Here is a 12,850-nt window from a genome sequence, read left to right as displayed (position 1 = left end):
CTTTTATTGACATAATTTTTACATGTAATGTTGATTTTGACAAATAATTCATTTATCATACAACACAATGGTTTAAATGCATTAAAGAGAGTTTTGCATTCGATGTCAAAGTTTTAGAACATTTTCTTCATTCTTGGATCCATTATTATTAGCTCCCCATTTCCCTCCAACCTCCCCTGTAACAACTCTAAGAAATTATTAGTCTAGTTGTTGTCTACATATATTTAGTACTTTGATGAATACTATTGACATAAGTCATTGTATGTCATAATATTTATCTAGGATACATCCCTGGAAGCAGAATTCCTAGGGGGGAAAAGTAACTGGATCAACGGCTCTGAATACTTTAAAAATCATGTGATATAATATCAAATGGGTTGCCAAAGTGGCCCAAACCATTTGAATTCACACAAGCAGCATGTGAAAGTGAGCATAAACTTAAAGAAAGAGATGGGCAAGCTACAAACCACCCACCGAAGAAATGGCAAGAAATTGAAGATTTCTTAAAGCATCACATGCAAACAATTACTGTAGACACAATTACTGTCTCCAGTAAAGCATCACGTGAGAACAATTACTGGAGAAAGCTCACCTGGCAAGAAGGAAGGGAAACACGAAAGGTATTTGCAGCTGTCTGAAGGATCACGTGGAAGAGGAAATGGATTTCTGTGCCACTCTGGAGAACAAAGGGAGCATATGACGCTAAAAACAGTTGCCACTGGGTCACCTCTGACTCCTAGTGACTTCATGCGTGTCAGAGTAGAAATGTGCTCCATAGAATTTTCAATGTCTAATTTTTAGCTTTTCATTGCCTGGCTAACTTCTTTCAAAGGCACCCGAGGGTAGATTCAGACCTCCAACAGTTCAGGTAGCAGCCAGGCATAGAATTCACTGGCATCACCCAGGGACTCCGGAGAAACACGAGCAAACGCAAACAGAACCCCAAGGCCAACAAGTCCATCCTAACTCATTGGACCCCTACAGAAAACAGAGCTTAGGGTTCCCGAGACTGTAAATCGTCACAGGAATAGACTACTTCGTCTTTCTGCTGTGAGTGGCTGATGCATGTGAGCCTCTGATCTTGTGGCCAGTAGCCCAATGTTTAGCAAACAGCACCATTAGGCCTCCTTCAGAATAGCACTAGCTACTGTCTATTGAACATTTGTTGTGTGCCAGGCACTGTGCTGGGTATTGAATCATCTTTTAAAAGACAAATAAGGGAGTTGTCAGGAGCTTAGGTTGAATCAGAATCCCAAAGGCTAACTGCAGAGACTTTGACCAGATGACCGTCCTAAAGACCCCACCTGAGTTGGCTCTGGGTGCAAGTATCCTTTTTGCTCTGTGACAGAAATTTCTTCCCTTGCTTTTGGAATGTTGGTGAGGGTCTTTTCTTTCTTACTCATTATTTGTATTTTTGTTTTTATACTATTACTCTTTTACCCTTACCACCTTATTTCAGTTTTGGTTTTTATTGTTTCTGTTGGGTTTCCCAGTTTGTGACCCACAGGAGGAGTGGAGGCATAGTGATAATGATGGATACATGGGTTGGTAGGGGATACAGGGGTAGGGAGTGCGTAAAAGGAAGGGAAGGGGGATCGCAGGAGTGGGAAATGAAGGCGGAAAGGGGGAGGGAGCACTAGAACTGACTGTGATTGCACAACTCATTTTAAAGGAGATTTAATCATGGGGGCCGGGGGATGTTATAAAATTGATATGCTAATGATTGGGCAATTCTCCTTGATGTGATTGAACAATTTTAACTCTTGGATTATAAAGGAGCTCTGTTGAGTTGTAGGATATGTAAATTATGTGCCAATAAAAACTATTTTTTTTAATGGTAAATGTAGGTTGCACTAATTTGAGAGCTCACAGTTTCAATCCCTACACCAAGACTTCAGAAGCTGTTCCTCAGCATCTACCCAATAGCGGAGAAGACTGAAAGCAAACCCTCATGGACTGTGGGGCACTCACAGAGTAAGTCTTTCCAAGCAAAGGAAAGCTTTGTTTTTTCTCTGAAAATTAATGTACATTTTTATACTACTTTTATAACAAAACTTTTCCCAAAACTTTTGGTGGTCATTACATAATCTGTTGTCAATTTGGGTATTCAGAGTGAAGGGGTGGAGTTTAGTCTGTCAATCAGGTCGCAGCTTGATGACCTCATTTGGAGGTGCTAAGGAAATTAATAGCTGCTGGAGGCAGGAGACAAGCTCACTCCCTGAGAGACATTGCAGGCTGACAAGACACATGGAGCTATGCTAGTGCCCAAAGACACATTTCTACCCTTTCCTATAAGGTCACTATGAGCCAGAATGGACTCAGTAGAAATGAGCTCATCTCTGGGCTTAGATAATGAAAATAAATAGGCTTGCTGGCTATCTTACAAAATGAAGCATGGCCTGAGACATTGTTGTCATGTACAGCTAGCATCCTTGTCCTTTGTATACACTGTGCCTTTTCTTCTTGTATTAAACACATGGCTGCCACACTGTTCCAAAGTGTTCTCTTGGGAGAACTACTGCACCCATCGAAAACCACTGGCTTAGGGTCTCAGAATTCAAATTATGCTTTCCTTCTGCCCATTCCTCAGAGGAATTCCAAGGGTCCATTTCTTGCATGCTTTCTCTCTCTCTCTTTTAACTTTTTAGGGTGAACTGGATGGTTTACTGAGAAGATCAATTTTTCATTCAACATTCCATCCTTATTTTGTTTCCTTGTACTCATTGAAATTCCCAGAATGCAACATCACTTGTCCCACGATGAGTTGGAACTGCCTAGATGGTACCTTACAACAGCCATACATCTTGGTTGGCGATTTTTTCCTTTCAGAGTTTTATATGTGCCATCCCCCATGGCTTTCTTGAGTGCCCTTTCTGCTGAAAACAAGCAGAGCTGAGTCATTTGGTTCTCCTTTGGAAATAACGTTTTGTTTTGTTTGTCCTGACCTGCTCTCAGGATTCTTTATTTGTCTTGGTTTTGGAGAGTTTGATTATACCATGTCTTGGAGATTTTCCTTTGGTTTCTATCTAGCTTGGGGGTTCTTTCAGCTTTTCAAATGTGTGTCTTCCTCATGATTTAGGGACGTTTTCTTCCAACAATTCGTTGATGATTTTCTCTGTGCTTTTTGCTCTTTCTTCCTATTCTGGAATTTTGGTCACACATAGTTATTCCTTTTCATATTGTCACACATCATTTTAGGATTTCTTCTTTTTGTTGTTGCTGTTCTTCTCCATTTGTCGATGTTCCTCTGGGATATTAGTATTGAGAGACTTATCCTCAAGTTTACTAATCCAGCCTCCCATTGAGTCTATTCTATTCCTTTGCCCTTTCTATGTATTATCTATTTCTGAAATATTAGTATTAATCTTCCAAGTTTTTGTTTAGTGTTTTTATATGGTTTCTAATTTATCATTTATTTAATCAGTTCTTCTGCTTTCCTCGATTCTTCTAAAGCTGTGTCTGTGTTTTCTTTGATTTTGTCTGCAGCTTAATTGGTCTGTATCTCAGTCCATTGAAGGTACCTAAATACCATTCTTTTGAATACTTTTTCAGGGATCTTCAATGCCCTGCTTTTCTCAAAAGTGGTTTCTGGTTCTGTATTTCGGTCACTTGTTTGAGCCACTGTGTTATGCTTCCTTTTGTGAACTGAAAGTCCTTGGTGTCTCTGAAGCTTTGTGTTGTTGAATTTATATTTAATTGGTGATTGTACATTGGTATATTCTTAGGGACTCACCACCTGTCTGCCGGTGGGTGTGATAGAGAAGGTGACTATATGCATAGTTCTCTATTTGCTATTCATGTAGCAAAGTTGAGGGCAAGTTTGGCTGTTATTGGCCACTCAATATCATGGATCAAGTGGTACAGGAGCAGGTACTGGCCCTTGCCCAGTGAATGAGGCTGTAGAAAATACAGCTGTGACTGGGCCATTTGGGTACAGCTTCTGTCACCTACTAGGCAGGACAATAAAAAGAAGAACAACAGCAAAAAAGAAAACATTAATGAGAAAAAAAACAAGTGAGGGAAAGCAAGTGTGTAACGGCAAAGAAATTAATAACTGAAATGAGAAGAAAATAATAACAAAGGAAGAGAACTAAAGAAAAAGCAAAACTAGAGGCAGGACACAGTAAAGAAAAAATACCAAGAAAAAAAGGATAAGGGGGGAAATGAGAAAACAATGGAAACAGAAACATGCTGAACAACAAGGCAAAGGAATGAAAGGAAAGAGAAAACTAGAGCAGGGATGGGACCCAGAAAGGAGATTAACTGTGGAGGCAGGCCTCTCAGTATGTGCCAGCACCCTGCCAGTCCAGGAGCTCACAGGGCAGGAGTGACAGTCATGAGGATGTCTATCCTAGTCAAAGTTCCTGCCAGCCTAGACAGTTCCTGGGGTCAGAGCACCTGAACCGGAAGTACTTTGTGCTGTCTCATAGGGTGGCTAACTTCTAGGTTCTTGATCCCAGAAGGAAGTCAGTCACTCATGCAACAAGGGAAGCTGGGAAGAAGTAAGCTGGCTACAAAGGGAGTTCTTGCCTGCTCAGGGATGACCAGGGACTGTTTTTTTCTGGTCTGATGGATGATGATGATGATGATGATGATGATGTAGGGCTGGTACACCAGGACCCTTCCCACAAGAGTTATGCTCTAACTGCAGGCACAACAAGGGCTATGCTTGGGAAAAGGGGTTACTAGGCATTGGGTGGGTGAAGGTGAGGTAACCAATTTTCTGGTTACCAGGAAGGTATAAGGAATAAGGGAGGAGAACACCTGTCTCCTCACCAGCCCCCACGGTGCCCCTATACTTCCAAGGTGCTTACTCCATTGAACGCTGCTTGCCAGTTAAGATGTGTATGCTGTCAGGTCAACTGACAATTTACCTGCACCCACCGTCTCCTTTCTCATTGTTTTTGTGGGACTTCCTCTCCCCCTTGGAATTAAATTCACTTCTCTATCCTTTTTCTCTGGGGTTCAGGGTTCCAGGATTATCATTCATATTGGTTTTGTTTGGTCGCTCAGGTCATTGTTGTAGAGTGCATAGTGTCTCTGTCTAGGCTACCCCTTTCCTCGAAATCCCCAAGGGGCTGTCTTCATACAGTGACCCTGCCTCTTCCTCTATGTTCTGCCTGCTCCTCCTTAGAGGCTCAGCTCAAACATCGTCTGCTCCATTAGGGCTTCTCCAAGAAGCCTGGTTGACACCACCTAGCCCTTCTCTCAGCAATGCTTGCATTGGGAGGCCCTCTTGAGTAGTTACATTCTTAATTATACAGAATTTCTCAAACTGTGGTTTGATTGACTCTTAAAACCTTGGGATCTGCCTTCTTAAAATATAGGTTCTAGTGCAACCCACTCAAAAGATAATCCAACAAGCCTGGCCAGTCATCTCCATGTATAAACATCAAAAGCAGTGTAAATCTACATTTTAACAAGCTCCCAGCAGGATTTTGACGTAAATTGAAATTTTAAGAATCATTGCTTTACTAGTTTTATCTTCCCCATTGGTTTGGAGACCCTTTTGATGCAGGAGTTTGGGGTGGGCAGCAGGAGTTTGAAAGCCAGTTCCATGCCAAGAATCGAATTGGAGAGTTCCGTTTTCAATGTCCAACTCTGGGAATTAACGGGACCCAGGAAAGGAGAGGACTTAGAGGGGGATTTTAGAATCCTGCATAATACTGATCACAAGCCTCCACTTTTTGATATATACAGTTAGCAAAGTCCTCTCGGTCTTATGTATAGTGTTTACATCTGGTGCTATACAAATGACTCTTTGAGACAAATCCACCCCCACCCCCAATAAGATGGCTGCTCCTAATTCCATTCTCTTCCTCTCAGTCTTATATATAGTGTTTATCTCTAGTGCTATACAAATGGTGCTTTGAGACCAAACCACCACCACCACTACCCATAAGATTGCTGCTACTAATTCCATTTCTATACCAAAATTCTAGAACAAAGACTGTCAGGGACACAGAGATTAATAAAACCGATTCCTGTTTTCAAGGAATTTCATGTCTAGTAGAGGAGAGAAACATTTAACAAGTAACTACTACCCAGTAATCAAAGCATGTAAGCAGTACAGAGGTACTGATGGTATCCAGGAACTTGATCATGGAATTGAGTTTAAAGAATGTCAAGGGAGCAATTCGTCCAGGCAGAGAAGAGTAAACCAAGCCATGGGAACTTGCTTGGAGATGTCCAACGATACCGTCAGGGCTTGCTGCAGAAGGAATGTAAGTATAGTGTTTGGGTAAGAGAGGGCTGGAAGCAGCACTTCTTTCCTGGCCATCAGTAGAGGAGGGCTGAAACTCAGATGAGGCAAACTTATGCAACTCTCTTGCTTTTACTCAGAAGATAGCTCATGATCCCATGGCTCCTGTCTCTTGCCTGTTCAAGCAAAGCAGCTTCTTAAAGTCCCCAGTGCTGCAGCCTGGAGTTCTGGTTCCCTTCTCCAGCCCTGTTCTGGGGCAGCAGTTTTCAAAGCATTTTGGCTGCAACCACCCAGTCAGAAATACATTTCATGTAGTGACCTAGTACAGATATACCCAAAAATAAACAACACCTTTATTACCACCTGCACTGCACTTTAATATTTTGGGGGCCTGTTTTATTAAAAAAAAAAAAAAACACCAATGGGCGAGACCCACTAAGTTGGATCAGACACCCTAGTGTATCACCACTTTTAGTTTGAGGATTCCCATGCTGTGACTGATTCCAAGCCAAGAAGCAGTGCTGTGCAGGGACTCCGAGGAGGGACTGGAAGCAGACCCCTGGGATGCCAATCTTTGTTATTTCACCTGTTGTCTGTGGGACTTTGGGCAAGTCACCCTTTTTAAACCCACAGTCCCTGATCTGCAATACGCAATCATAAGAGAACCTCCTTCACAGGGTCACTGTGAGAATTGGATGGGATAACACGCATACACGTATGCACACACCTAGACATTGTCCAGACCGCTGGTGAGCGCGGCCTAGGGCAGTGTTGGTAGGTGGGGCACTTTAGACCGTTGCATGGCAAAAGTAGAGGCACAAAGATGGTGTCTACCACGCGTGAGGTGGAAACCAAATGCCAAGCCCTCCCCATCACTCACCCGGGAGACCCGCTCAGGAAATAAAGAACTAGAGACTGAGAGGGAATGTTTCATTTGTCGTGATGATCAAAAATGGATGGATAAAACACATACACTCCGACCCTGTCCCACAACGTCTCATCCCACCTGCTCCAGGGTGCCCATGCCACCCACCCCTTTCCTGCTGGGCTTGTGCGTCCACTGTGGCACCCAGGACTGTGCACTGCACCCCGGCCTCGCACTGCCTCTGTTTTCACCTTCCCTCCACATAGCGCCTGGATGGTCAACACCCAGGCTAAGATGTGAAGAAAAGCGCCCAGAGTCCCCAGTGGGCCGTGTTGAAATGGCCAAGTTCTCCGTCTGTTTCCCAACCTCGCTCACCTCTCCCCTCTCCCGCCCCATCGCTGTTGCCCCGAAACACATAGGATGGCTTCACTGGTCAATTCTTCACATTCACAAACACCAAAAGCAGAGGAAACGACCCTGGGCCACCCTCCCCCTCCCCCCAAACCCCAGTGCTGGGAGAGCAGCCGCGGCGCAGGGCTGCCTCGGGGACCGCGGAGCTGCTGCAGCTGTCCGTCTGTCCTGGAAACTTCTTTGGCCTCTCAGCTTTACCTGGAGGCCTCCTCTTTCAGCTCCTTGTTTTTCCGCACCTCCTCCGCGTGCTTGTCCTGAGAAGAGACACAGGGGAGAGGTTGGGCTCAGCAGCCTGCCCAGGATAGAAGGCAGGAGAACCACAAGTAAAGGATGACCCGCTCTGGACTTGGCGGGTGTGTCTGCAAGGCCGCCTGAGAACGGGGAAGGTGTCGGCCGGACTCACTGGGGGCTGATGCAGGAGGCCGGCTGGAGCAGCTCCAGGGGGTCTTCATTGGTTGACTTGTGTCCAGCTTCCCCTCGGGGGACCCTCTCCTAGTCACCTCGTGGCCCATCAGCCTTTCCTTCCCTTTGGGGTTGGGGAGGCTGGTTGCCACTAAGGGTCTCTCAGAGGAGCAGGTGGAGCGAGCAGGCTTCATTGCAAGCCCCCCATGCCGCTTCACTGGTTTCTTGCCCATCTCCTAGGGAGAGCCGTTGAAACCTCCTCAGTGGAAGATGAAGGGTCTTCGATAGGAATTACCAGAAGAACTTTTGAAAGTGTTGTCCAGCTCTCAAAGAGTAGATTTTAGGACAAGTGCAGCTGGTTAGCCCTCTTTTGTTGCCCTGCATAAGGAAGCCTCAGCACAGGATCGGGCTCCAAAGGGCCACCAGTTGTGTGACCTTAAGTGGCTCTCCTCACCCAGCAAACCTCCCTGCCCTGCTCTTTAAAGGAGGAGGGTCCGGGGCAGCTCTTTTTCCTCTGGAATCCTGTGAATTTCGTGTTCACTGCGGGGGCTTAGCATGACTGCCTTACATTACTGTTCATTGTGTGCGTAGCTGTATCTTCTGTTAGAAAACGCATTCCTTGGGGACAGGGCTCCTAACTCCTCATTTTTGCACCCCCCTTTCTCTAGCATGGTTTCTTGTACGGGGTAGGTGCTAAATAAATGTTATCCCCACTGGAGGCTGGCATCATTACATGCAAATATCAATAATTAGCTTGTAGTGGACCCACAGAGATCGTTCAGATTGCCAGGAAATGTTTACGCTACAAATTTGTCCCTGACAAAGCCCTGGAAGGTTCTATGACCCTGGAAGCTGAAAGTGATCTGTGTCTAAAGTGGTTCTCAAACGTTGCTAGCCATCAGCATGACCTAGGAAGCAAGTTAATAAAGTGCAGCTTCTCGGATTTCTTTTCCAGAGACCCCCGAGTTGTAAGCCAGGAGCAGTATCTTTACTTTGAAAACTTTACACCAGGTGAGTCTGGTGCAGACGGCCAGTGGCCTACACACAGATATTTGTTCAGAAGGCTCTGTGGAGGCTTTCTCTGGTCTGGTATGTAGCTAAAAAAACAAAACACAACAACAAAAAAACCCACACACCTAGCTCGCATCCCACCTCCTGCCTTCACTAGGCTGCATGGGGACCAGTGATCCAGAGAAGTGACACTAAAACGTCTGCTGCCAGCACCTTGCGTCTTTGAGCTTGAACTCACCTCTCACCCAATTGTTTCATGAGCTGGGCTTTCACAAGTGTGCTAACTCGATAGCTACCTCTACCTCCGGGGAGCTCTAATCGAACATCCTGAGAGGTTTGTGGACTTCCTTTCCTTGGCCTCCACTGCCACCCCCTCACTGACAAAAGGCTGTTGTGGGCTGTTTCCCTAAGCGAGGTCTTAGGAGAGCCACCTGGAAGTGGAGCCAAGAAATCTAGAGTCTAGCCCCAGGACCACTGCATATTAACAGTGGGCCCCTGGGCAAACCATTCTGCCTTCTCTGCCATGGTTTCTTCATCTGTCCGAGAAGGTACAGCCTCCATCCTTTATCTTTCGATTTTTACAAGTGTAGATGGGTTTTGTTTGTTTTTAATGGAAAGATTTGTTCCAAACCATCCTTCCTTCAAATACTTGAGGAAGCCTGAACTCATGCCTGGATCACTTCCCTCTCGTATGATTCTTGGTGGAGACTCGGCTGTCCCTTGGCAGGCACACATCAGAGGAGAGGGCCTGTCACATGTCGGCCTGCTCCAAGACCATGTGAGTATTCAGACTCCTTGTGAAGCAAGCCAGATCTTTCTAGAAGCTGTTGTCAAAGGTCTGAGACTATAGGTGGATGGCAGGAAGGAGTCGGGACCACGCTGCTCACCATGGGACGAGGCCACCGATCGGGTCCCGGGAGTCACCGCGCAGCAGGCGGCTCCTGGAAATAAAACACAGAGCAGGAGCTCTCCCAGGAGCTGCAGGAGAAACGGGGGCAGCCTGGAAACTGCAGAAAAGAGGCCAACGTGTTCTCAACAGAACGAGACGTGCTTCTGCTGACACGTGGGACCAGCCCCCAGCCTCTCACGTATCTCGTCTTTAGGTGACACCGTTTGGTTTATTGACCAAAGGCAGGATGTTGGAGAGACCTGTGACTCATTCAGTCCAATGCAAGATAATGGTGAGGAATCATGTTTCCTGCTCAATGGACAGCTCAGCTCATCATCCGCTTGGGACAGAGCCAGGAGCTCATGTCAGCATCTTGCCTTAAAGCAAATTCGTCATTCCGAGGATGAAGGTAGGAATGTACCCTGTTATTCTGCCCATAATCATTTTCCTCGGGCAGGCTTTTTCTAGAAAAATAAGCGGTATCACATCTCTAAGACAATGAGACCTTTCAGTTGCATAACTGTGTAGAATGTCCCCCAAGAACTTCTAATGTTAGGCACACTTTCCGTGGCCTTTGACCTCCCAAATCACTTTCTGGAAGTATCTAAGGATCAAGCCTCATAGAACTAACCCCATCCTGCTTCCTCCCGGAAACGCCAGATAGACTTGTCCCGGAGGAAAGAGTGTTCCAGGAGGCTCCTGTGTGCTCTGGGAGCACTCACCTTCTCTTGCAGACGCTCCAACATGGCAGCAAGGTGGGCCTCCCGGTTCTCCTTATTGGATTCCATCTTCTGGGCCAGCTTCTCCTTCGCCATCTTAATGAAGTTGTGGTTTTCCTCAATGGCCTTTTGGATCACTTCCCGCTCGTGTTCTCGCTTTTCGGCCAGGTGTTTCAAGAGCTCAGCCTCCTGGTACTGCAAGAGCACAAAGGCAGAGAGAGGCCCTGGGGAGTGAGCATGCGGGGGCACCTTTGGATCACCTGGTTTGAGGGTGCCAAGCCCACAGCAAACCTCTCCTTAATCCCTGGTCTCTGGCCCGTTATCAGAAAGGAAGGACATTTCCTCGAAGCCCCCACCCCTTTCACAACCTTCCCACTCATTGATTTTCCTCCGTCTTCTTCTTTTAAATGCCCCAGGATTGTTTGTCCCCCTCATTGCCTCATGTGTTTATGTATTTAAAATTACTAAATGGCTGTATTTGGGGCCAAGCCCTGGTCTAGTGGCTTGGAAAAGACAGTATGGATAAGACATATACAAATAACCCTAACCCAGCGTGGCAGTTGACATGGGCCTTAAGAGGCAGAGAGAAAGCGCTGTAGCAATTCGTAGGTGGGAGAGATTCGTTTAGGCTGGAGGGAAAGCTGACACAGAAATGGCACCTGAGTTGTGGCATGTGGAGTCAATAAGAAACATCACTAAGAAACATCAGAAGCTATGCTTAAAAAAAAACAAAACAAGAATTCACTGCCATTGGGTTGATTCTGACTCATGACACCCCATGTATTACAGAGGGAAGTTCCAACTGAGGGCTTTCTTGGTGCTGGGCAGCTGAGTTCAGAGAGCCTACCTGTGGGCTAGTACTCTGGCACAAACCTTTTGGGACATCCAGAGACCTTGAAAGGGTGCTGTTCAACCCAAATTCCCTGCCATCAAGTTGTTTCCTACTCACTGAGGTGCTACCGGACAGAGGAGAATGGCCCGTTGGGTTTCCAAGACGTTCAGTCTTTAGGCGAGCACGCAGCCTCATCTCTCTCCCATGGGGTAGCTGTTAGGTTTGCACTGCTGTGTGATCCCAGTCCGGCACTTCCCCCAGGACATCAGCAGGGCTCCTCCAGAAGGCATGCCCTCCCCCTCACCCCATTTCAAAAAAAATCAAACAAACCCTGTCCTGAAGTCGATTCTGACCTGCAACAGAACCCTTTCCGTCTGACTAGAGCTGCCTCTGTGGGTTTCTGGGACTGTCACTCTTCATGGGAATAGAAAACAAAAAGACACCAACCATGTCTTTCTCTCTGCCTGCTCCGGGTAAGGACCCCTGGGCCCGTTCCTTCATCGGGTCACCTTTCCCTAAAGCCTTCATGTTTTGTCCATGTCTTATGTCCTGACCGTGCATACAAAGCCCCCTCTTAGAGTTGACATGGTACAATAGCTTACTCACTAACCGAACTGTAAGCTCGCTCCTTCCCACGGTCAGGACCTTGACCCCTTCGTTGTCCTCAGCGATGCCCTACACAGGGAAGGTGCAGCCTACAGCTAGGTTGGTGGTAACAGAACCCTAGCTGAGGGTCACTGCCTCTTTCCAGCCCCCTCCTGCTGGGATGGAGGAAGGAACGGAGCACGCCTACCTTCCTGCGCTCCTCAGCTGCCTCCAGCTTCTTCTGGATCTCCTCCAGGGATGGGTCTCGCCGCCGAGGCAGGGTGGCATTGAACTCCGGCACCCCGTCAAAGGAAGGAGGCTTCAGGATGACTTCGAAGGACTGGCCCGACGTGCATTTGTTCAGCTCAATGACCTCCATGTCAGAGATGACGCACCAGTTCAGGTCCACGGTATCTGCTGCAGCAGTAGGAATGGAGGTGCTCAGCCCCAGAACGACAAAGGGGTACCCATAAAGCATGCACATCTTCCACCGGGGAGAGCGGGAGGCCCCAAGGAAAGCCTAACAACAAGGGCCCTGGGTCCACCCTGAGCACTGGTACCGCAGGTGCATGGGCCCGATGGTTGGCCGGCTGTGAGCCGGGGCCAAAGGAGTTTGTCACCATGCAAGGTTTCAGGCTGCACTAGGAGGGGTCGCAGGATGTGTCCTGTCTGACGACCCCTCGCAGCCATACTGGCTGCCTTTGCAGAGCTGAGCTCTCCCTCAACATTGGGATCTATTGGGATCCACCAGGGTGGCCTTCATCCACCACCCACCACCCATCCACTGGGTGTGCAACTTCCAGTCTGACGGCTCCGCCTGTTGCCCTCGCTCCCCTGAGGCCTCCTACCCTGCTCTCTTCTTTCTCTCCAGTCAGCACTGGCTTCCCGCTGGCTTGCGTCTTTCCTCCTACACTGTCTCCCACACCAGCCTAAA

At 47.2% G+C, this 12,850-nt stretch overlaps 1 protein-coding gene across 3 annotated transcripts in view; it reads right to left on the bottom strand.

Moving 5' to 3' along the window:
- Nucleotides 1-7,118: 7,118 nt before the first annotated feature.
- The window catches only part of STMN4 (stathmin 4), a 25,081-nt gene continuing 19,349 nt past the window's right edge, over nt 7,119-12,850 (bottom strand). For 2 of the 3 annotated variants that reach the window (XM_045286978.1, XM_045286979.1), the window contains exons 4-7: nt 12,765-12,845; nt 12,125-12,333; nt 10,503-10,694; nt 7,119-7,732 (exon numbers count right to left, since the gene is read on the bottom strand). In XM_045286978.1, coding sequence (XP_045142913.1) covers nt 7,673-7,732; nt 10,503-10,694; nt 12,125-12,333; nt 12,765-12,845 — 542 coding nt within the window. In that variant the 3' untranslated portion in view covers nt 7,119-7,672. The remainder of the gene's footprint in view (nt 7,733-10,502; nt 10,695-12,124; nt 12,334-12,764; nt 12,846-12,850) is intronic. The other variant, XM_004707618.2, reaches the window with a different exon arrangement.

The sequence above is a fragment of the Echinops telfairi genome, unplaced genomic scaffold, assembly GCF_000313985.2.
Source record: "Echinops telfairi isolate 266 unplaced genomic scaffold, ASM31398v2 ScPeMD7_9;HRSCAF=40, whole genome shotgun sequence".
NCBI classification, from domain to species: Eukaryota; Metazoa; Chordata; class Mammalia; order Afrosoricida; family Tenrecidae; genus Echinops; species Echinops telfairi.
The sequence above is the reverse complement of the archived record's forward strand: the minus strand, read 5'-3'. Positions and strand labels throughout refer to the sequence as shown.